The sequence below is a fragment of the Cupressus sempervirens genome, chromosome 5 (assembly GCF_028749045.1).
Source record: "Cupressus sempervirens isolate cs-2001-9-10 chromosome 5, ASM2874904v1, whole genome shotgun sequence".
Taxonomy (NCBI): domain Eukaryota; kingdom Viridiplantae; phylum Streptophyta; class Pinopsida; order Cupressales; family Cupressaceae; genus Cupressus; species Cupressus sempervirens.
The window spans coordinates 558,891,086-558,914,695 of NC_143122.1; the positions used below are offsets into that span (position 1 = coordinate 558,891,086).

At 37.6% G+C, this 23,610-nt stretch overlaps 1 protein-coding gene across 3 annotated transcripts in view; it reads left to right on the forward strand.

The window, feature by feature from the left end:
- Nucleotides 1–23,610, forward strand: part of CCDA (cytochrome c biogenesis protein family) — a 197,168-nt gene that overhangs the window by 72,544 nt on the left and 101,014 nt on the right. For all 3 annotated transcript variants that reach the window (XM_089831872.1, XM_089831873.1, XM_089831874.1), the window contains 5 exons: nucleotides 7,762–7,817; nucleotides 9,047–9,189; nucleotides 9,317–9,402; nucleotides 9,534–9,565; nucleotides 9,780–9,941. In XM_089831872.1, the coding sequence (XP_089687998.1) occupies nucleotides 7,762–7,817; nucleotides 9,047–9,189; nucleotides 9,317–9,402; nucleotides 9,534–9,565; nucleotides 9,780–9,941 (479 nt within the window). The remainder of the gene's footprint in view (nucleotides 1–7,761; nucleotides 7,818–9,046; nucleotides 9,190–9,316; nucleotides 9,403–9,533; nucleotides 9,566–9,779; nucleotides 9,942–23,610) is intronic.

Here is a 23,610-nt window from a genome sequence, read left to right on the forward strand (position 1 = left end):
TCACATCTTTTATTAGTATAGGTGAGATATCGGATACATCAGATAGGAACCGGCTTAGAGTCGGAGGTTCAATCAAGTCATAGGTTACCCACAACCTCTGATTGATCCAATGTTTCTCCAAAATTGCTAAGGGTTTCAGGACTTAAGCATTAGGGTGCAGATTTTGGAGATAACTATACCATTAAGGGTTTTTGGGTAACCTTATTTGACGTGATCTTGATGGAAACTCCTTGACAAGATATTTTTAATTAGGACATGTTTGTGCTAAAAAATTAAATACACTTAATGACTACACATGTTCATGAGTCAAAGAGATAAACAAAGAAAATGTAGCTAGGAAGAGAGTATAGTGAAGAGCATAACAAAAGGAGCAACCAACGATTTCTTGTTTTAAAAGCCCATCTTTACTCATTCGTTAACTCTTTAGGATAATGTGTTATAGATTCAGCCCACGCCACACACATTGCTAAAATTTAATGGTGAAGGATGGTTGAAAAACAACCTTCTATGTTAGATCTAGAGGGGATTCCATATGATATTTTTTCAAAGGAGGACAGTTTTCAACACATCCATAGAGCTTTGTCTCTTGAGGAAAAATAAACAATATCTTTGTAGGGATGAAGGATTGTCAAATGAATTCTTTCTTGCAATCGAAGGATTGTTTGAAGAGCCTGTACATGAAAAGTCAATAGGGAGATGGAACATGAGCTCATTGAATATGATCAAGTGTAGAGGCACATATCAATATGTAATTATTTATGAAAGATTGTAATGTCCCCTTTTATGATTATTTGGATACTACGTGAATTACTGAATTCCTTCTTCAATACATTGTGTAAGAAATGCAGATATATGAATTATTTATAATAATGAATGCAATAATAGTGAAATATGAATATGAGGCAATGAACTATATATATGACTGGTAGCTCCAAATGCTACAATAATGGAAATGCAATAATGAATGGTATGTGTGATGGTAATGATAATCCAATTAGCAATGTTGTAATGTGAATGCAGTGATAAATGGATTACAACAGAATGTACGTATGACTGGGAATTCCAAACGCAATGTTGAAACTTCTCAATATAGATAATGGTTGGTTCTGCAGTCTTAAAACACAGTTTGTGTGAAGGCTGTTTATGATGTTACAATGTATTATATGCACTCAATCCTGTATGGCTGTCTCTGATCCTCAAATGTATTATATTCTGTAGTTACAGGTTTACCCATGAACTTCAGGCAGAGATATGCTGTCTCTGATATTAAATATTTTGTATGCAATCTTTCTCTGTCACTTGAGCTGTGTCAGAGATATAATTATGATGTATGCTCTTCTTAAGGATGCCATCTCGGATATGCAAGTATAATTCTTGCATCAGTGGTTGGGGCAACAACCTTCTATGCGCTGAATACGAGTGATTCCAGAAAGGGAAAGTATAAGTGATAATATCAGATCTTCTTCAATGATGCTTTGGAGAGTTGATCGACTTAATATAAATATGTGCTGAAAGGCATGATGGAAAGACACCAATCTTTATAACCAGCAATTGCCATTTACTTATTGTTTACCGTACTGGTAAAGTAAATGAACACATACAGACAATGAACTCTAACAGCAGAATTATATTCGCAATAGTAGATTCAATCTATTTTACAATGATCCCAGACGGGATATAAATATTACTGCCGAACCTTCCCGAAGGAGTCGGTCGGCCACAATTATTCTATCCGTTACAAACTATTTACCGCCGGACCGTCGGCTACGAAATACCGAAACACCGCCGAACCGTCGGCTACAGAATACAGAAACACCGCCGGACCGTCGGCTACAGAAACACCGCCGGACCATCGGCTACAGAAAACACCGCCGGACCGTCCAGTCGGCTAACACTTATAATAATCAGTTACGATTACTATGAGTAATCATATGTAACTTTTGCTAGACTTTATCATCTATATCTGCCAAGTATCAAGGGAAATGTGATATAGCCATCGCTAAGTATGTAATCGCATGCAGAAATTGTTGTACTTGTATGCAGACATGTGGTATGCTGATGATGATGCTGGGTGGGTATATGACAGTCACCCCCCCTTAAAGTTGCTTGCCCACAAGAAACCTCAGATTAGGATGTTGGAGAATGTGCTCATTTTCCCAAGTGGCATCTTGTTCTAGAAGGTCTTGCCATTGTACAAGATATTCCGTAACATCCCGATTCCTTAGCTTCGTTTCTCTGGCACTGATGATTCTCTCAAGATGCTGGATCAGTTTCCCATTGTCATTAAGAGGAGGGAGGGTAGGAGAGCTCTTGTCATGATTTCCTATGGCCTTTTTGAGACAGGACACATGAAAGACATTGTGAATTTTACTCTCTTTGGGCAGATTTAGAGCATATGCCACTTCCCCAATTTTCCTAGTTATTTCATAGTGACCATAAAACTGAGGGTAACTTTTCAGCACCACTCTTCTTTAATATAGATTGCTTGTATGGTTCCAAACGAAGATAGACCATTCTCCTAATTCGAAGCTTCGTTTGGCCCTTTTCTTTTCTGCATATAGCTTTTTTTGGTTTTATGCTTGATGCAAATTGTCTTTTAGAATCTTTAGTGTGTTTTGGTTTTCTTGTATCCAATCTTTGGCTGTCGGAACCTTGCTTTCTTCAAGGATGATGTCTATGAAGGAGTGGGGGTTATACCCATTAAGTGCTTTAAATGGAGCCGTCCTTATGGAGATGTGATGTGCTGTATTATAACAGTATTCTCCAAGATGTAACCATTTGACCTAGGACTTTTATTGTCCAACTGCATAATTGTGGAGGAATCCTTCCACCTATTTGATTACAATTTTTGTCTGACCATTGGTTTGAGGATGATAACTAGTGTTGGGATTCAATTTGGTTCCAATCAGCCTGAATAGTTCTGTCCAAAAATTGCTCATGAACTTCCTATCTCGATCACTGAGCATAGTGCGAGGTAAACCATAATTCTGCTACTTGTGAAGCATTAAATTCTGCGGTAGTAGCAAAGAAGTGTACATATTTGGTTAGGCAGCATACTACAACAAAAGAATAATATTTTCCTTGGGCTTTAGGAAGACCCATGATAAAATCCATATGCTCTCTCATTTTTGTTCAAGTATTGGTAGAGGTTGAAGTAGTCTGGTTGGGTATGAATGATCATCCTTGTTTTGCTGGAATTTAGGGCACTTCTTAACATTTTGCAAGTCATCGTCTTTTAACCCCTTCCATGAGAATCTTTCTCTTATTTGTTTGTATGTCTTATAGTAATCTAAATGACTTGCTGAGGGATGAGTATGGTATGATGTCATGTCCCCTTTTTAGTGACATGCTATTTTTTTAGTGAATTTGCCTATCATGGACTCTTGTAGGTAGATGATTTTGGTGAGAGAGTCATTTTGATGATTATTTGGGGATTGGATGGTCTATTTTGCTCTTCGAGAGATGGGGTTTATCATATTTTTATTTTATGTGTTATGTGGGGCCAAAATATTATAATTTTGAGTTGAGTTGCACTTTTTATTTTATAAAGTTACTTTTTATATAAAAGTGCATTACAAAGGGATTTCATAAGAATATTTTATGGATACTTCTAGAAGTTCTTAGTGGCTTTTTAGAAAAGTGAATAAATAGGGTGCTTGGTCTCTCATTTGGACATCCTATGATTTGAGTTTACACTACTTTTCTCTTTGAGCATTTTTGGCGCCATCTTGGTCTGCAGATAGTCATTTGATTATTAGGAACGGAGTCTCCTAAGGATTTGCATAACTGAGGAGGTGAAATATTCTTTGAAGGGTTGCACTTTGGAAGTGGTATTCAGCTACTTCAAGTTGGGCTTATTTGGACATTTCCAGCAGGGTTCAATTTTAAGTCTAGACATACATTTTTGTTCATATTTCACTATTGGCTGGCAGTTTGATTTTTATTTTTTGGGAGAATTTTCCTTGGAGCCTGGCGATTATTTCCATATCATTTTCGGCACCTAGGTGCCGTACCAGTCCATACATGTATGGCTGTACTTGCAGGCCGTACAGTTAGCAAGTTTGAGGGCAAGTTGGAGTTGTATTTCCATCATTTCGTCTTCAGCATTCAGCCTCCAGCATTTGCTCAATCCAAGTTCTTTCATTTCAGTTTATAGTTGCAAGAAATTCTCAGTTGCATTCAGCCAATAAGGGTTTGTTTGTAATGTGCCATGTTGTAATGCTTTGAGTTGAAAAATCACATATCATATGTAAAAGCATTTGGTTATCTTTGAATGAATATATTGGCACTATTTTACATCAGTTATTTGAGTAGATTTGTTGCACAACAATTTCCTTTATTCAGCATTTTACTTTGAATAGTGTATTTAGTTTGCATGTCAAGTGTTTGATGAAATGTCACAGTTCAGTATTAGTGGTTATTAGTGGCCTATTGGCAAGGGCCATTACATATGATTGGATGAATTGTGATCCTTGGCCAACCATCTCTAGTCTTCTTCTTTTCTAATGTATTCATGAGCGGATAGAGATACATTTTACTCTTGTATGGCATTAAGTAGACAACTCCAAAATAGAGAGTTCAATCATTGATAGAAAGGATGAATGGATGACCTATTTGCAAAAGCATTCAAAAACTAACTTGTAGGCATATGACTCCATGAAAAACATAGCCAAAATATAGTATGGCTTTGTTATCCCCTACGGGATATTCTCCCAAAAAACTTCCAAATGATTTTCAAAAAAATAAAACAGATAACTCATGCAATAAATTACAGAATTAACTAGTAAATAATCCAACAAATGCTTATATAGAGAACCATAGAATAGTTGTTGTATTATAGTATTCAGCAATTCAATCCGATCTTAAATATAGTGTCAATAGTTAGATTGGAGAAGCTAGACACGAATCTTTAAATCTAGGTGTGAACTCCGTTGTGAATTCACCAGAGCTAATAAATTCGGCTTGCATCCAATCCACCAATGAGCCTGAAGGTTTCCGTCCTTAGGTTCATAACATGAAAAGTGAATGCTTCCAAGTTCCTCCAATAGAAAGCTCAAACCAAATCAATAACCAAGCATGCTGAAATGGGTTCCTCTTCCTTCTTTTAAGCACAACCTGGTGACTCTTCTTGTTGCCCTGCCTACCTCTTCATATTTCATTCTCTTTTTCTTTTAATTTGTCCTTTTTCCACTTAAGAAAATAATATAGCCTTATAACAATGAAGTGACTTATTAAGATGCATTTTAGTTTTAAAAGTCACTTAATCAAAACTTAATAATTTTCAGGCATTAAAATAAATAACCAGTTGAACTCTGAAAATGACGTCGAAAAGAGCTTGGTGAGGTGCTTCGAGTCCAACATTGGAAAAGTAGAAATATGGATCCCTATTGACTTTTTGTGTATAGCAAGTGTTTACAAACCTTGCTATCACGATTTCGATCTGCTTGAAATTTAAGATGACTATTTCGAATCTCACATTGAACCTTGCACAGTCCTGGTTAGCCAATGAGATTGTGGTGTAAAAGGCTAACAATGCATCAAGAAATAATGGCCTAGAAAAAGAGGACATTATAGGCTTTTACAAGGTAGATATTGTATGGCCTAGCAACTAGAACATCCAAAACACCCTATTGACCCTTCAACAATAGCCTTTAGAACACATCAAAATGCTAAACAACCAAATCACATTAAAAAGCTCAGTAAATGCAATACCCAAGACTTTAGATCAAAGTTGCCAGAAACTCCTCTGTTCATCCTTGGGCACTCGTATCCCGTATCCAATTTGGAAACGTATCCGATACTGCCTGGATACATGTCAAATATTGTACCCATGTCTGCCTAAAAAAACTTGATTTTCCAACCATGCCAAATACTATGGGATTTGATTTTTCAAAAGATTTGACATAACTCTTCCCAAATTTGATTTCAAAAAAACTTTATTAAAGTAATTTAAAAAAAAAATGGTTTAAACAAAACCTGCACCAAATGAGAAAGACAAATAAAATGTTTATCTATTTCAGCAACCCATTTTCTGGGTTATCTTCTAATGCAACTCTAGTATCTTTACATATTGTGAAGTGTTAACTTATAAATATTTATGTGTCAATATCGCTTTTGAAGTAATGAAGATATCTTATAAAACACTGATAAACTATGTTAAATATATGTGTATGTTTTTTTTATTAATGTTGTGTCCAGCCGTATCCATATTGGTGGTCTTAAAAAATGGCCGTATTCGTACCCAATACCATATCCGTATTTGTATCCGTATTTGTATCCATGCAACTTTGCTTTAGATTTGATCTACAACATAAAGGTGGCCAAGGTATAAAACAACTTAGCAAGTTAGGCGGCCTTTGCATTCAAAACCAGCAATCTTGAGAGAGTTTTCATCCTTAGAAATTTTTGAAGAACTCTAGGTTCATTCTAGTAGCATAACAATATTGTTCATCAACATATCCTCAAAATGAGCTATGACACTTCTTTTTATAGTTTTTTGAAGGGAATTTGCAATTTAAAAATCATTAAAATTCTATTTTTGCCTCAAAATAACTTTTTGAAATATAGAAGTCACTTTATATGTAAAGGTCCCCTTATCTCTCCCAGGTGTCCACCTTTGTGGAACACATTCATCTTTTGAGACCTTGAACATTCCATTATATGAAAGATATTACACTTATGTTGTCAATTTAATTTAAAAACATTATAAACAAGTGAATAATATGAATATTTCACCCTAGTTGCAGAAAACATGGTAATATTACTGGAAAACAACTTTGAATACACCAAGATGAAAGTGAATTATGATAAAGACCAGAGTCAATCAGATGACTTACTTAAAATATATGCACTCTCTATAATGTTTGGAGAGCACACCAAATGTCTGAAAACACTTATGGAATCGTCATGACACTCCACACTGCCAACTCAACTCATCACCATAATCAAAGTCATTTCTGACGAACCCAAAGGACTCCAATATTGGAGTTGTCGCAAACTCACTAAAAAGATTGGGAAAACTACTAAGCTAAAAGCTCATAAATCATTTCTACTCAATTTGGGGACATTACAATAAATCACAAAGTGTGGCCTGAACGGTTAATTTTATTTTCTTACCGATGTTTTTTTCAAAGCTTGCTTTACCAAATACTATGGATAGCAGTAGAAGTCTTGGAAAATTGTTTGGTAAAACAATTCTTAGGTCTACAAATAGAGGATAAAAAATGGAGGTAATTTATCAGCCTACTATTTCATTTATGGACACTGTTAAGAGAAAGAGGTGGAGTATCTTAAAAATAGAAAATGAGCTATATCAAAGGACCACTTCTAAAGAATGTCATGACTCATAATATATCCATCTTCATACATGTGTGTATATATATCAGGTTGTTTCTCTCTACCATTGCTAGAATTTCATCCTATATATTAATTTCTTGACATGGATAGGGTATTCCTCACAAACTATTTTATGCAAAATTACACTTTTATCCTTTTTAAACAGCAATGATTGATTATGCACATACATATCTTAACCAAGCCTAGTATAATCACCTCTATGAATTTGGCTAGGTCCATGAGAAGCTACACACAATAATCTTAATTCAAATCGTGATGTTTGAGGCTCTATGTTAAAAATGTCAATACAGGTTAATAATACAATGAATTGTAAATTTTATTAATTCATTCTCTTCTTGAGTTATTTGTATTTCTTGCATTCAATCTATTGTTTAAAAGCTAATTTTATGTAGTTATTGATTTTAGTGGCGAATTTGGCTGCAAGTGGTGGAGCATGTGCCTCTCCCATGAATTTGTTAATGGTGAGTACACATTTAAGATGTACTTTTTTTTCAATTAATTCAGCTGATGATATGCTGATAAATATTTATTAATCTGGCATTGATTTAGATTGAAAATAAATCTACATAATGGAAGTACCAAAGAGCATTATTCTCTCTAGAATCTCATTAAACTTTGATTGAATATTAGTACAAATTGGTAAACTCTAGATTGATTTTCCTTTAGAGAAAAGGAATTTGATTGAATACACAAAATGTGTGGAGCTGTGTGAATTTAATTGAACTAATTTCATAAAATCTAAAAGGTCTATTTAGGACATTGTAATTAGCTTCATGAAAAAGTAGCTTTGAATTCAAACACTTATACAAGGGTGGATTGATCAAATTTTTAGATAGTAATGTGAACCTCAGAAGTTCTTGGTGAGCTTCTAGTTGGGTAGCACACTCAGAAATTGTTTGATATGCTATTGGGAAGAGTAAATAGTTGATCTATCTATTGTGACGTTTTCACACATCACCCCATTATAAATGGGGATCCCTAGTTTCTTTTGTTTTTAGAGTTTTAAGTTTCCAGTCGTTGAGTGTTTGGATAGAGAGTTTCAAGTGGTCATCATAGTTGATTAGTAAAATCATGATCCGAACAATGTTTGAACACTATCAAAGTGCTTAGAGGGATCGAGGGATGAAAAATGCATTTGATTCGAGTCAATTTGGACAACTCTCAATTTTACAAGTCAAAGCAGTGGGTTTCTTGGCTGTTAATAAAAAGCTAAATCTCTGAGGTTGGATTGGATTGGATTCAAGATTCCAAATTTATTACAAGTCAAACTTTTATGATCATAAAGAACTTAGAACACTTGATAGAGAACTTGGGGTGCATTTGAAAGACAAGAACGGAAAATGATTGGCACCTACAATTTGAGGATGCTTGATTTCATTATTGACCAATACGTTATTTAGGTCCAGCGTTCTCACCAGCAAGTCAGCTTTCATGTTATCTAGGTTATCTGTCCATCAATAAAGAAGGCCATGTTATATTTAGAAGTGTTCAGTGCATGTTTGATACTGTAAGCTTTCATGTTGCATATGTGTGCAGGGTCTACTTGTAGATAAGTGATTAGTACTATGGTTAATAGTTTGTTCATATATGTATCTGTTTATGTTCTGAATGGGCCCAACAGATTTTTTGTTCATTATATATCTACATTAGCCACGTCAAAAATGTGAACCTTGGTTTGTCTGTGGTTCAGACAGAGCTTCCAATGGTGAAGTCAGTGACAGTTTTGGCTGATTTAGGCTCCATGGGGGATTGGCTAGGTAACATTTTGTATGCAGCTGGTCAGCAGGCAAATGAAGCTGTTCAAATACAATTATCATCTCTTAGCCCAACTAGGTTTGCGCTTAACATGCTATTTCATTTCTTTGCTTCCTAATGGATTGATCACAAAAAGCCAAGATATTTCTTGCCCTTTTTCATTACTTTCAATTCCATATTCTAAGTTGTCTCTTTGCATCCGCAGTGTCATTGTTATTTTTGGTGCAGGTCTTGTCACAAGTCTATCTCCATGCACTCTTAGTGTATTGCCACTAACTCTTGGCTACATTGGTATGTAAGAATTTAAAAGGTGTCTATATATTGAAGAAGATAGAACTTGCTTCAATGTCTTTATTGTTAGAATTTCACCTTGATTTTTGTGTAATCCTTCTCATGTGGCCATATTATTGAGGAATTTGCAGGAGCCTTTGGGTCTGGAGAAAGCCGCACACAGGCGAGTAATTTGTGTTCTAGGAGGCATTATGGCTAGCTTCTTTTATCTTCTAATTCTCTACAATTGGTTTAGCAGTTAACTCTTGTCTCGATCTGATGTTTTATTTTTTGCTAAGTGTTTTCCAAGAGGATGTTCACGTCCATAAACTGTTGTTAGTCATATAGAAATGTATTCTCTCTTCACTCAAAATATAAATGTTTGTTTCTATGAACAGGGAGTTGTAAATTCACTGGCCTTTTCAGTAGGGCTTGCGACAACACTCGCTGTTCTTGGTATTGCCGCATCATTTGCTGGAAAGGCATATGGACAAATTGGTCAAGGGCTTCCAGTGGCTGCTTCTGCAATAGCAGTCATCATGGGTTTAAACTTATTGGAAGTAGGTTATTGGATTGTTGTTGACTTCTAGTTTCTATTGTTTCAGTTCATGATTTGTTTAGTGTGCTTGCTTGTGTTTCAAAATTGCATATCTCTATTACATTGATTTGGAGCAATTTATCACTTTGTAATTGTTTAGTGTGTTTCCTAGTAATTTAGCACATATATTTGCATTACATTCATTTGAAAGCAACTTATTTCACTTCAATAAATAGAAACTGAAAAATGTGTAATTCAGCTTGTGAATCACAGAATCACAACGGGCTAGATACCAATAGCATGGAAGTGCCACAGATAAGAACAATTTAAAGGAATAAGTGGAATATTTTCATCAATCTTCACCAATGATTTAATATACAAGCAATGTTGACCTGAAAAAAAGTTAAATACATAATTGAACATAAGAAAATCCCCTTTCCTTACCTGTTTGACTTTTTCACACTAATATATAATGAACAACGTTAATCTTAAAGGCATGATAGCTACATGGAGGACTAATCTTATCGCTTACATATTGTTACATCAAGTTTTAAATGTCCACACTTTCTGGATGCAAGGACAGGGAGTTGACTTTTGGGAGATGCTACAGAGGACTTCTATTTTATGATTAAACAAGAAATTAAAATACATGTAATAATAATAAAATCAGTATTTCAAATAACGTCCAAAATGTAATATTTTTATTGTGAATGCATATTTATAATACTGTATCTTTTACCTGGAGTGGGTCTCAGCCACCCCAATATATTAATTTTGAAAAATGATAAAACAGACAATCTATAGTTTGATTTGATGAATGCGATCCCTGGACTACCTGCTCTGTTTATTATCAGATAAATTGCAGAATTGTTATGGTCAAGTAGAGAGAAATTGACAGTATTCCAAATATGGGTATCTAAATAAACAAGTATCAGTAGATTTTTTATATTATTGTAAATACTTCAGGTAGCCTATTGAATTATTGTCTTGAGATGATAAATGTCACGAACACTCGGTAATATCAACTCTAGCAGTGATCAAGCAAGTACAAATGGAGGGTAATTTCCAAGTCATTAAAAAATTTCCTGAGGAGATCGACTACACTTAATGACTAAAGATAGTACAAGGCTCAGCATTATCCATAAATTTCTGATAACAAATATTAATCTTCTCATTCTTTTGAGCATTCAAGACAATATTTTGAGCTGTTTAATATAATCCACATCACTCCATGATTTCAAAATTCAATAATCGCTTTTATTTGTGAGATGCTGCAGGGGAATCCTAATGTTTCCTATGGAAGGAGCTATGCTAGATGGCCCCATGAAATATCCCAAGCATACAAAGAACAAAATAGACAAGATATGCAATGATAGACCAACAGTCTGAAATTCTAATTAATGGTCAAAAAATTACAATCATGATAAATCTGAAGAGATCTTGCACCTTGACCTTCTAACAGTTACTTTGAGTTTTGGAGTTGTGGAAGGATGATACCACTATGTCTAATGTGTTGGTGTCAAAATTACAAAGAAGAAGAAGTATGTGGAAATGCTTCCTACACTAATCTTGAGAAGAGGAATATGAAATTTTCAACTTAACTATTATAGGAATTTCAAGAGGCAAATAAGAGCATATTAATAAACACTTGACAAAAATGATTGTTAGCCGACTGGATGGGTCTGGCGGTGTTTCTGTAGCCGACGGATTGATTGTCGTCGGTGTTTTGTGTTTTGTAGCCGACGGGTAAATAGTTTGTAGTGGATGTAATGTTGTGGCCGACGGACTCCTTCGGGAAGGTTCGACGGTAGTATTTATATCCCGTCTGGGATCATTGTAAATCATTCATCTACTATTGCGAATCTTATGAAGCATAATGTATGTCCGGCATATGCGAATATAATTATACTATTTTATTCCATTGTCTGTATGCGTTGATTTCTTTACCTGTACGACAAACATTTGGCGTCGTTGCCTTATGAATCTGGAAGGTGGGAGGAATGAAGATTAATGCCAAATCAGCTTAACAAGGATCGAAAGAAAGCAAAGGGAAAAGATGGAATCTGTATTGCGCAAGAGAATTTAATTCTGGCACAGCAAGCCGAACGCTGACGGAGATTTCAAAAGATTGCCGACGGACACTGGAGCACGGAAGAATTGCTGGAGGAGACTCGGCAGTGGGTGGAATTGGTAGAAGAAGCACGAGAGGAGTTCTTGAACTTGTGTTTGCCGAGGGAAGAAAACTCAGACGGAAGAGCATCAACTTGCACGGCTCGCAGTGCCGACGGAGCACGAGCGTGGAGTGACCTCTTCGTCCAGGATAAACTTCCGCAGGAAACAATTTCAGAGGATCCTTCTCCTTCACCAAGGTTTGCAACTGTCGACACCTTCGGTGCGGGAGTGCAGACCACCGGTGTGGGAGTGCAGACTGCCGGTGTGGGAGTGCAGATTGCCGGTGTAGCAGTGCAGACTGCCGGTGTGGGAGTGCAGACCGCCGGTGCGGGAGTGCAGACCTCCAGTGTTGTGATGGCGGAACCCAAAGAAAAGCTGCCGAAATTTGAAGGCGATGGTACAACTGACCCCATTTGACATCGTAAGACATGTGAGACGATCTGGTGGGCAAATGGAATCACAGATGCCGACGAATGGGTCAGGCAATTTTCGAAAACCCTATGGGGTGTCGCAATTGATTGGTTTTCAGATACGGATCCACAAAAGCTGGATACCTGGGATAAGATTAAAAAGGAGTTCCTGGCGGAATTTAAACTCTTGCAGGACGATAATGAAATCGTAGCAGAGATTTTCAATACAAAACAGGGGAAGCACGAAATTGTCCACGTCTACGCCAGGAGATTAAAAGACTTAATAAACAAAATGGAAAGCAAGCCAGCGGACGGATTGCAAAAAAGATGGTTCGTCGACGGCCTACGCTCGAAGTTGCGGAGGAAAATGAAAATTGTGCCATCGTCGTCATATGTGGATGCGTATAACAGAGCACTGGACCTTGAAAGTGAGCAGAAGACAAAGAAGAAGAAAACTAGCTCCTCTGATTCTGATGACGACGAGCTTGCCGGAGATGATAGCAACGACGACGAAGGCAACAACAAGAAGGTTCGTGCCCTACAGAAGGATATGGTTCGCATGATGAAGGAGTTTAAAAATATGCAGAAGGAGCCAAAAGGCAGTGAGTTGTGGTGCACGGAGTGTAAGACAGACGGGCATACTAAAGGATCGTGTCCAAAGAACCAATTCTGTGACATTTGTCAGATCATGGGCCATTCGACAAAGGAGTGCCCCTTTAACATGAAGACAAGAGGATCTCCGTAGGTGTTTCTCACACAGGAGGCTTCCCCGTCGGGTAGTAGCGGAAACACGAATACCGCCGGTGCTACATCTAGAGGATACAGGAATAATAGCAGAGGGCAAAATAACAACAATGCAAACAATAACAATAATAATGGGAGCCGAAGTCGAACTCAGTATGATGCAAACGGACGGCCGATCGTTCAATGCCGAGTATGTAATTTGTGGGGTCATTTTGCGCGGGATTGTGCAGCGGAAAACACACCGAAATTATTATGTAGATGGTGCGGACCCGACAATCACGAAGATTCCAAGTGTCCAAAGGCTGGAGTAAACTTGATCACTGTTGGCACGAATGTAGAGGAGGTTTTGGCAATTACATGGAGGTAAGCAAAGGAAAAGAGAAAAGTGGGGGAAGTGCAGGCGGAAATTGCAAAGGCATCGTCGACGGGGACATCTCAGTTGAAGGACATCACCGACACCTTGGCAAGGAACTTTGCAGAACAAAACATTGTACGACAGATCTTACAAACGGAGATACCGGTCAAGATAAGTGATCTTCTGACAATACCCCAGTTACGGACGGCCATTCTGAATCATACACCGTTTCCGAAAGCACCAGAGGACACAGGAAGGGATAGTAGGGAAGTGATGACAACAGACCCAATGCTGCTGGCACTCACATCTGGACGACACCCGGCGGTCGTCGAGATGGGGATTTTGGGAAATGTTTTGACAGACACAATTGTCGACGGAGGGTCCGGCGTGAATGTGTTGCCGGAGGATACTTGGAAGAAGTTGGGAAAGCCGACATTGTGGCCACCTGCATTTCAGTTGCTCACGACAGACCAACATGGAATCAAACCGCAGGGAATCTTGAAAGCGCAACTAGTAACAATTGGTATGCAACCATTTTTATTGGATTTTGTGGTCATTCCATTAAAAAGAAAAGGATATGATGCTATTTTGGGACGGGATTGGTTGGTGCAAGCAAAAGTAAAACATGATTGGAAACGAAATACCTTATCAATGGAGCGCGGAGGCAAAAGATTCACAATTGACCTGCATACACAAATGGTCGGTGAGGAGGTAGCATCGTCAGATTCAGAAAGTGATGGCGAAAGTGATGACGGAGCAAAGAGGAGAATGGTACCAGACGAAGGAGTATTGAGACTCGACGGAGGATCGAATGATGACGACTTGGACTCGGTGAATGGCCTGTTCCACTGCCAGATAGAAGACTACGAACTGTTTCCAAGTTGCAATATGTTAACAGTCGACGAACGTGAAAAAACACAGGAAAATGAATGTTCGGAGGAATGCAGGGAAGCGGAAGAAGGAAAAGCTGCCATGGTTGAAGCTGAGGAGAAGAACATACAGTCTGAACACAGAAAAACAAAAGATCCCAGTGCCCGGTACATGGTGAATGGATTGCGCGGAAAAAAAAGGTTATATTGCAGCATAAAATTAGTGGAAGGGCACCGATAGCAAGGAAATAATCCAGTTGCGTGACGACCGCAGGCACAGTGGGCGATGGAGGTGGCACAGAACAGACGTAAGGCGTACGACGGTCGGAAGGAAATCAAAGTGGAAAAGTTTAAGGCCAGATGGGTTGGACCATATCAGATTCGGAAGATCGGGGACAATGGAGCGATCAGATTATCAACTTTGGACAGGCAGAAGGTACCTTCGGCAGTCAACGGATCCAAATTCAAAATATATGGTGCCAGGATGACTCTGTCATTGTCGCAAAAGGGGACTCCCTCGTCGTTGCTGAATGGCGATGGTTAGAGGCAAATTTGAGGCGCTTTGTATATTTTTTGACAAAAACAAAAAAAAAAAATTGAAAAAAAAAACCAAAAAAAAAAAAATTGAGGGGCCCCGTGGATAGAAAGGCCTCGCGGACAGGAAAGCCCCGCGGGCAACAGTCTGTCCGTGTCAACTAGATTCTTATTTTTTAAAGTTCATAGATCCTTCTCACCTATATGGCCGAGTCTTTGGTGCTGAAACATTGTCTTCTTTGCAGATAATATTGATTCACTAGACATAACACCCTTGCGTACCCAAAATCCATGATCAGTTTCTGAAAAAGAAGCCCTCTCCTCCAATGGATTGACCTTTATTACAATCTTATCAGAAGTGCTATTGCACTCAACTCTGCATACATCAAGCTGGTACAATGTACCCAACTTGCATTCTCTTGTTATCAACATAGCTTCTCTTGCGACTTTTACACTTGCTTCAGAAAACTGTACACACACACCCTCATCTATTAGCTTGCTATTAGATATCAATTTCTTGCTAGTCTCGGGATGTGCAAGACACCTTGAAATCGTGTAATTCTACCATAAGATTTTTTTTGTAAAAACCCTAAGTGTGCTCTGATAAGATTTTTTGTTGCCAATCAACAATGTTGCTATGCCACTTAGTTTTATTAGAATTGATTTTCAGAATACATTAAAAGTGCAAGGAAAATACTAGCAACCCAACTTTAGCAATATTCATAATTTTAAGTAGAAAGGCGATACAATAAACATGAATCGAATTCCACCAGTAATTCAGAAAAGAAACCTGATTTTTCTCCATAGCTTAATTCTTGTGCTTGCCGGCTGAAAGGGAAATCCAAATATGAGATAAAGGCAGCTCCTCAACCCCACATCTTCATGTTTATCCACAAGGCAAGCTAAAGACGTTATCACAATAGTCTACAGTTAATGCAAATAACTCCTAGTGCGAATTACGGCCAAGAAAGGAGAGGCATCCAGCTATAAGAAAATTGCAGGTGGATGATTTTAAGAGTGCTGAATGCACACAATTCCACCCAGCACAAGTATGACTCCAACACTAATTAAACTCACAGTCTTTTAGACGTCAGCCCAATAGAGAAACTACAGCCTTCAATTTCCTCAAAACGTTAATCAAATCGATTGCCAGTTGGCAACAAAATACAATTGATTTCCTTAAGAATAACTTTCTCCGTAGCCACAATGATTACAGTAAGGAGACTCGGCAAATTGTCTATAACAACACAATTTGCAATGAAATTACCAGAACAATCTCCTAGATGCAAGAAACATAGGTAGGAGATTTAGATAGTGAAATCACTATACATCAATAGTGACTTCAAACATCAGAAATTTCAGAGACCCTTATACATCAGCAAGGGCATATAGTTAAGAACCTAGGAAAAAGCTACAAAGCCACAAAATCAAATATATAATCAATGTGTGCATTTCCCGATGAAATGAGCTCTCATTTATAAGCTTTTGTTGGCAAAGGTTTCCATAAAACTCCACTTCAGAAAACGTGAAAGTTTCCCAAAAGAACTCAACACTAGAAACTTTCCAACTTGCTTTTTAGAAATATCTCTTAAAGTCATTATTATAATAATGCAACTCAATGATAAACAAATAATAGCTCATGCAATTATTAACCCGATCAATTGCAAGTGACGACCAACTACCAAGCCATCCATTGCATTGCTCAAAATAGCAACTGGCTCTAATAGACTTACTAAAAATAGTAAATAATCAATTGAGACCCCCAAAACACCTTGTCAGCTCACGAGGGTCACCATGATGAGCTAACTCTATCAACCGCACAGACTGGCCAAAAATGGGGACATTACAATTCTCCCTCCCTAAGATTGCTTGTCCCCAAGCAATCCTGGAGCAAAATAAACACACAATCCACTAGGATCCCAAAGGTAGAACTATGTACCATCCCTGCTATGTACAAGCAATTCATGTAGCACCAACACCTAAATAACGAACATCAACATCATAATCATCTGAAAACTGACCCGAGGTGCTGATGAAGGCAACAACCCATTGGAACTCAGCGCAACTGAAATACCAACTCTGTGCACACCTGAGTTCCCATCAAACTAATAATCACACCCAACTGCACTGTGGAGATGGTAACTGTTGAAGATGGTAGCTGCGATAGAGATCTTTATCTTTGGAAATATGAATATTATTACCGTTATTGTTACGTTCAGCTGAAAAAGACACTTATGTTGAAATTATTATATTAAACGTAATGACGTGTCATTCAACATGCATTGAGGCATGGAAACTCAAAGAGTTATTATATTTGTAATAAAGAGTCATTTTAGGAATTTGGAGAGACCTTTGGTTGGAATGTGAAGAGTCTCTCCTTAAGTTATTTATATCGCGTTAAGTGATAGGCATTGCATATTTGAACTTTTATGATCAATAATATTATGTTTTTGTTGTGTGGTTGGGTTTTTCCCTTCATTCTAGAAGGGCTTTTCCAAGATGCTTCTGGTGTTTATGGTTTTTGTTTTGGCTCTTTCTCATTGTTGTTTATTTTCTTTGATTTCTGGGTTCAAAACTTAACATGATATCAGAGCCTAGTGGATATCAGTAATGAGGTTATCTTACTGTAATGATTGTCATTTTAGCTGTGGATATGTCTGTATCTATTCAGAGTTTTATTCTTCTTTTGAAAGTTTGTTATGTGTAATTTATATAAATCTTTATTTCTCTCTGGTATGCCGGGTTGTGGCTTTGCAGCTTTGGATGTTAGTCTAGTTTTTGCATCTGCTCTCTCCATGTCAAGATTATTATTTGTGTCATTTTGCATGTCTTGACATGCTTTGCATTGTCACCATTATTATGTTTTGAGTGTTTTGTTTTTTTTCCTCTCGTTATATGCAAATCAACGAAATTTCGTTAGGAAATCTTATTTGCATTAGACTTTTGAATGTTTTGACTCTGCACCTCATTTTATTATTATGGCTTTTGTGACTTTTGAGGATTATGTTTTACTTTTGAGAAGTTTTGCGATTGATATTCGTATTTTAATTCTCTGGCTATCCTCAACCATTTGCAGCACACAATAGACGATTACTTTCAATTTCATGCAGATTAGCATTGTCTCTGAGACTTCTTTCTTGAGATTGCATGTCTTGGTCTTCATATCTCTTTGCCTGCACAAGACGGAGGAGGAGCTGCTGCTAATATTACTTTACTATTTTCGGGAGTTCTTTTATTATTTGGTAACACCTCCTTGATGGTCGGTAACATTAGAGTTGCCAGCTTTATTCAAAGAAATTATTGTCTTTCAGTTTTATTTTGGTGGATTATCGAGTCTTGTCAGCTCTTGAATATCTTGGGCGGTTTCATCTCATTGTATAGACTCACAATCAAAGGAGTCTATGGTAAGAATATGACAAGCGAGAATGAGCATTGTGAATAACTTGCAAAGGGTTTTTTCTTATTTACAGCCAGAAGCTTTTCACCTCGATCATCAGCGAGTTGATTGGTAAGAAGGATGATATACGACATGAGCTCACCATTATTCAGGTCATTCCTCTCACAGAAGGGAGGTGCTATTGTGAAAATAAAATAAAATAAAAGGTACATCTTTGAAACTTTTAACCAATCCCTTATTTGCGATTTTTGCCATTTAAAGTTTTTGCAGTGAATCGATGCGGCTAAATGTGTGTTTGTTGCTTTGTATGCGTTTCATTTTTATTTTTTTAAAGTCGCAGGTATGATATGTGCTATCAAAATATTTTGCTACTAGCTTTAGAATTGTTTCTTTATTTACATTCTACATAGATTATTTGTTTTTCGCCCTTAGGGTTATCATTAGTATTTATTTATTCAGATGGCCATATGCTTGATATATATGCTTTAGTCAGACATGTTTATTTTGTAGTAACTCATTTAATCAATCTGGAAATCTAGAGTTTTGTATTAGTGTGCTTCGTTCTTGATACCTATCATAGCAAACAACAGTGAGACAAGTCCATTCATTCCATGTTCTCTGGTATCATCATGATGTCCTGATATCTTTTGTTTACATTCATGCTAGCGGTAACCATTACTATTATGTGACTGTTCTGGTTTGAAATCTATGGGTGGTGGACTTATGCTATCTTTCAATAAAAGTTTATATTGTGTCGATTTTTTTTATAAAGGCTTACGAAAATTCTCAGCGTCATTGATTGTAAAGACGAGTGGAGATGTGGTTGAATAAAGTTTTTTCTCTTGTACTTGAAATGGGACCCACAGATTCTTGGTTACACTCCTCTTGGACATAAAAGAAAATTTTGATCTAAAAAGACAAACATGAGATAAGTTTTCATATTCTTAATATTGGTAGAATATGCTATTGTTTGGTATCTTTGATTGATTGATCTTTTATCTCTCATCGTTACAGCTGCAACAAGAAAGGAAATAGGTTGCTTTGGGAGATGGTAGATTCAGAGGGAGGCTTCATAATTAAGAGGGAGTGCTTATGAAATCTCCTTCATTGTCATATATACTTGTGATACTTGTGGTATTTATAAAATTTGGGACTTAAATGGAACTAAGTCTTATTATGTTATGCCTATTTCTATTCTTGTGTGAATAAATGAGATTGTAAGATCAACTATGATAACTCTTTCACTATGCGACAGTGAACATCATGTTGAGAGAGTCTATGATGTCATCATGTTGAGAGATTCCATGACAATTCACATTGAGAGAGTCCATGATTAAAGGCTTAGCTGTGAGTCTTACAAATTTTTTCATGTTGAGTGATTCTATGAATATGATTGATTGTTACAGGTTTTCATAAATCTTATAGGATATATGGGATGAGATTTTATCATTAACATTTTGGTTGCAGTCTTGTGTGATTGTTCATCTAAAGATCTCTCTTTGGCTAAGAGGGAGTGTGTTGAAGATGGTAGCTACAATAGAGATCTTTATCTCTGGAAATATGAATGTTATTACCATTATTGTTATGTTCTGCTGAAAAAGACACTTATGTTTAAATTGTAATATTAAATGTAATGACATGTGTCATTCAACATGCATTGAGGCATGCAAACTCATTATTATATTTGTGATAAAGAGTCTTGTTTTGGGATAAAGAGTCTTGTTTTGGGAATTTGGAGACCTTTGGTTGGAATGTGAAGAGTCTCTCCTTAAGTTATTTATATCGCATTAAGCAATAGGCATTGTACACTTGAACTTTTATGATCAATAAAATTATGTTTTTGTTGTGTGGCTGGGTTTCTCCCTTCATTCTAGAAGGGTTTTTCCAGGATACTTCTGATGTTTATGGTTTCAAATTTGGGTCTTTCTCATTGTTGTTTATTTTCCTTTGATTTCTGGGCTCAACTTAACAATAACAACCACAGGTACTTGAATCACTAACACCAACTCCAACCTCTGCCAAAATGTCATGGGTGTGTAGATACTACAAGGGGTCTAACTTGCAACTATCAATCCCATTTGCAAAAGATAGTGCTAACCCATCCCATAATGGATGGTATGAAACTGGAGCCAACCCACACCAACATGAAACCAAGTCCTCTACTTGTGGGTCAAAAGAAAAATGATGAGCACTCCTCACATTGTAATGTCGATAAAAACTCTCAATCTCTGTCAAGGGATCATCATCATCAAATTGGGAATCAGAAGATGGCTCCAATATCTGACTTTGAACTATTGGTCGGGCAGGATCTTGGGCAACCTGCTCAGCAAACCCAACCTAAAAATCCCTGTGGGCAAGCATAGCAGACAGAGTCTCTACAATCTTTCCCACCAACCTCTGAATAGCATGAGAGCCTTGAATGAGAGTACCCTAAGACACTCTGTATGAATCCTCCCTCACATCCGAACTCTCCAATAGATACTCCATGAAGGACTCTGTGTAGTAGAAATTATATGTGGAAGCATCCACCTGCTCCCTTGCAACCCACAATTGATCCCTTTGAAAATGTGGCCTTGCCAATTGTCTAATGCTCTCAGCTGTATGAGACAAAGAAATAGATTCGCTTCTAGCAGAAGGAAGCAAATGAGCATGAGAGCCGAACTCCCTTGATACTCTCATCTCATCTATACCTACTGCACCTATATCTTGGACAGATGTGTCGGCCACATCATCATGTCCATCATCCCCAACCGTAGCAGCAAACTCACCACCAACCACAAAATGCAAATGAACTGGATCTAGGGCTGGTGTGGTCTGAACATGCTCCAACTCTAAGGTCACCTCATCCAATTGTGACTGTGACTCTTGAAGAGCCCACTAAGTATACCAAAGAGAGTCCACAGTCACCTCAAGCTCTTGCATGAGCCCCACCACCTTCTCTCTCTAACAATGTCTCATGACAGATGCTACCTCACTCCAGAAGGTAATCCTAGTCAGCAACTAGCTACAAGTAATTATGCTTCAAGATCCTGATAGCCTCTCAAAGCGCATGAACCTCTGCTAGAGAAAGAGTAGTATCACTGCACTCATCAGATATAGGAGCACCCCAACCAGATATAGCTAGCATCTGACGAACAACGTTATAATGCCCAAGAGTTGAAGAAATGTCACTATCACTCACCTTCAGGTGACTGGTCACATGATGCCTCTGTAACTTGTGACTCCTATGCAATATCTCTATCTCAGATACTACACTGTGATAGGAAACTAAATCAGAATTGCCCACCACAAGATCACTCATATGTGCACCATCATCCTCACATAACTCCACAACCGAGATACAACTACTAGGTACCTCAACCAGCTCCTCATCCGAAGAAATGGAAGCCCTCGCACTATCAATCTCCTTGCATGTCTCAGCTTCCACCTCAAATGTAAGTTCATGTAAACATTGATCCTGGGACTCATCAAAAACCTCCCCAGAGTCATCACCCATTATCTGATAAGGGATATCATACCCGGTGCAGCCCATAGCATCATCAGATGTGTCCATACCATCTGCATCCACATCTCCCAACTTTGTTGCAACACCTATATCACCAACATCAAAGTTGGGTGACTCTATACATGCCTTGGTTCCACCTAAGGAAGCAACTTGCTCCTGTAGTGGAGCAACACTACAGTAGCTGACATAGAAGTCGCCAATAACAACTCCCTCCTCCAAGTGAGTTTGAAAAGTCAGTGATAACTACATCATCAACTGCCTCTGAACTAACCATAACGACTTCTTTGGGAGCCTCAACCTGCTGAAACTCAGTGTTGCTATCCATCATAGGCACATCCACATGTCCGTGTGAAACGAGTCCATCATCAACACTGCGGATAGAACTCGCAGGTGCCGTACTAAATATAGGTACATCAACATCATGGACACCTATCGGGGAAAACTCAAGATTCCTTCCCTGCAACCTCGATTTCGGCCTTTTAAAGGCGGAAACCATATACCTTGCTGCCCTCTCAACTGTTGCTGGATCTAACAAGCTGTCCACCAACCTCTATTGATGAAGCTTAAGTTTCTCCATGCTCTCCTGCAAAGCATTCATTTTTATACTAACTTCCTCATTACTCCACCAACTTCTAGAACTACTAGTCCTATGTCTGTCCATAGCTGGAGAAATCAAAGTGCTGGTCACTCTGGTAATCATATCTGAAAATCTTCAGAGTTAGCACCGAACAAAATAAAAACTGAGCCCAATTCTTGCAAGCTGGCAAGAAACCGCTCTGATACCACTATAAAAACTCTAAGTGTGCTCTGATAGGATTTTTTGGTGCCAATGAGCAATGTTGCTATGCCAATTAGTTTTTTTAGAACTGTGCCACTTAGTTTTATTAGAACTGATTTTCATAATACATTTAAAGTGCAAGAAAAATACCAGCAACTCAACTTCAGCAATATTCATAATTTTAAGTAGAAAGGCAATACAATAAACATGAATTGAATTCCACTAATAATTCAGAAATGAAACCTGATTTTTCTCCACAGCTTAATTCTTGTGCTTGCCGGCTAAAAGGGAAATCCAAATATGAGATAAAGGAAGCTTCTCAACCCCACGTCTTCATGTTTATCCACAAGGCAAGCTAGAGACATTATTACAACAATCTGAAGTTAATGCGAATAACTCCAAATGCGAATCGCGACCAAGAAAGGAGAGGCGTCTAGCTATAAGAAAATCGCAGGTGGATGATTTTAAGAGTGTTGATTGCACACAATTCCACCCAGCACAAGTATGACTCCAGCACTAATTAAATCCACAGTCTTTTAGACGTCAGCTCAATAGAGAAACAACAATCTTCAATTTCCTCAAAACATTAATCAAATATATTGCTAGTTGGCAGCAAAATACAATCGATTTCCTTTAGAATAACAATCTCCATAGCCACAGTGATTACAGTAAGGAGACTCGGAAAATTGTCTATAACAACACAATTTGCAATGAAATTACTAGAACAATCTCCTAGACATAGGAAACACAGATAGGAGATTTAGATAGTGAAATCACTATACATCAATAGTGACTTCAAACATTAGAAACTTCAGAGACCCTTATACATTAGCAAGGGCATACAGTTAAGAACCCAGGAGAAAGCCACAAAGCCACAAAATCAAATATATAATCAATGTGTGCTTTCCCCGATGAAATGAGCTCTCA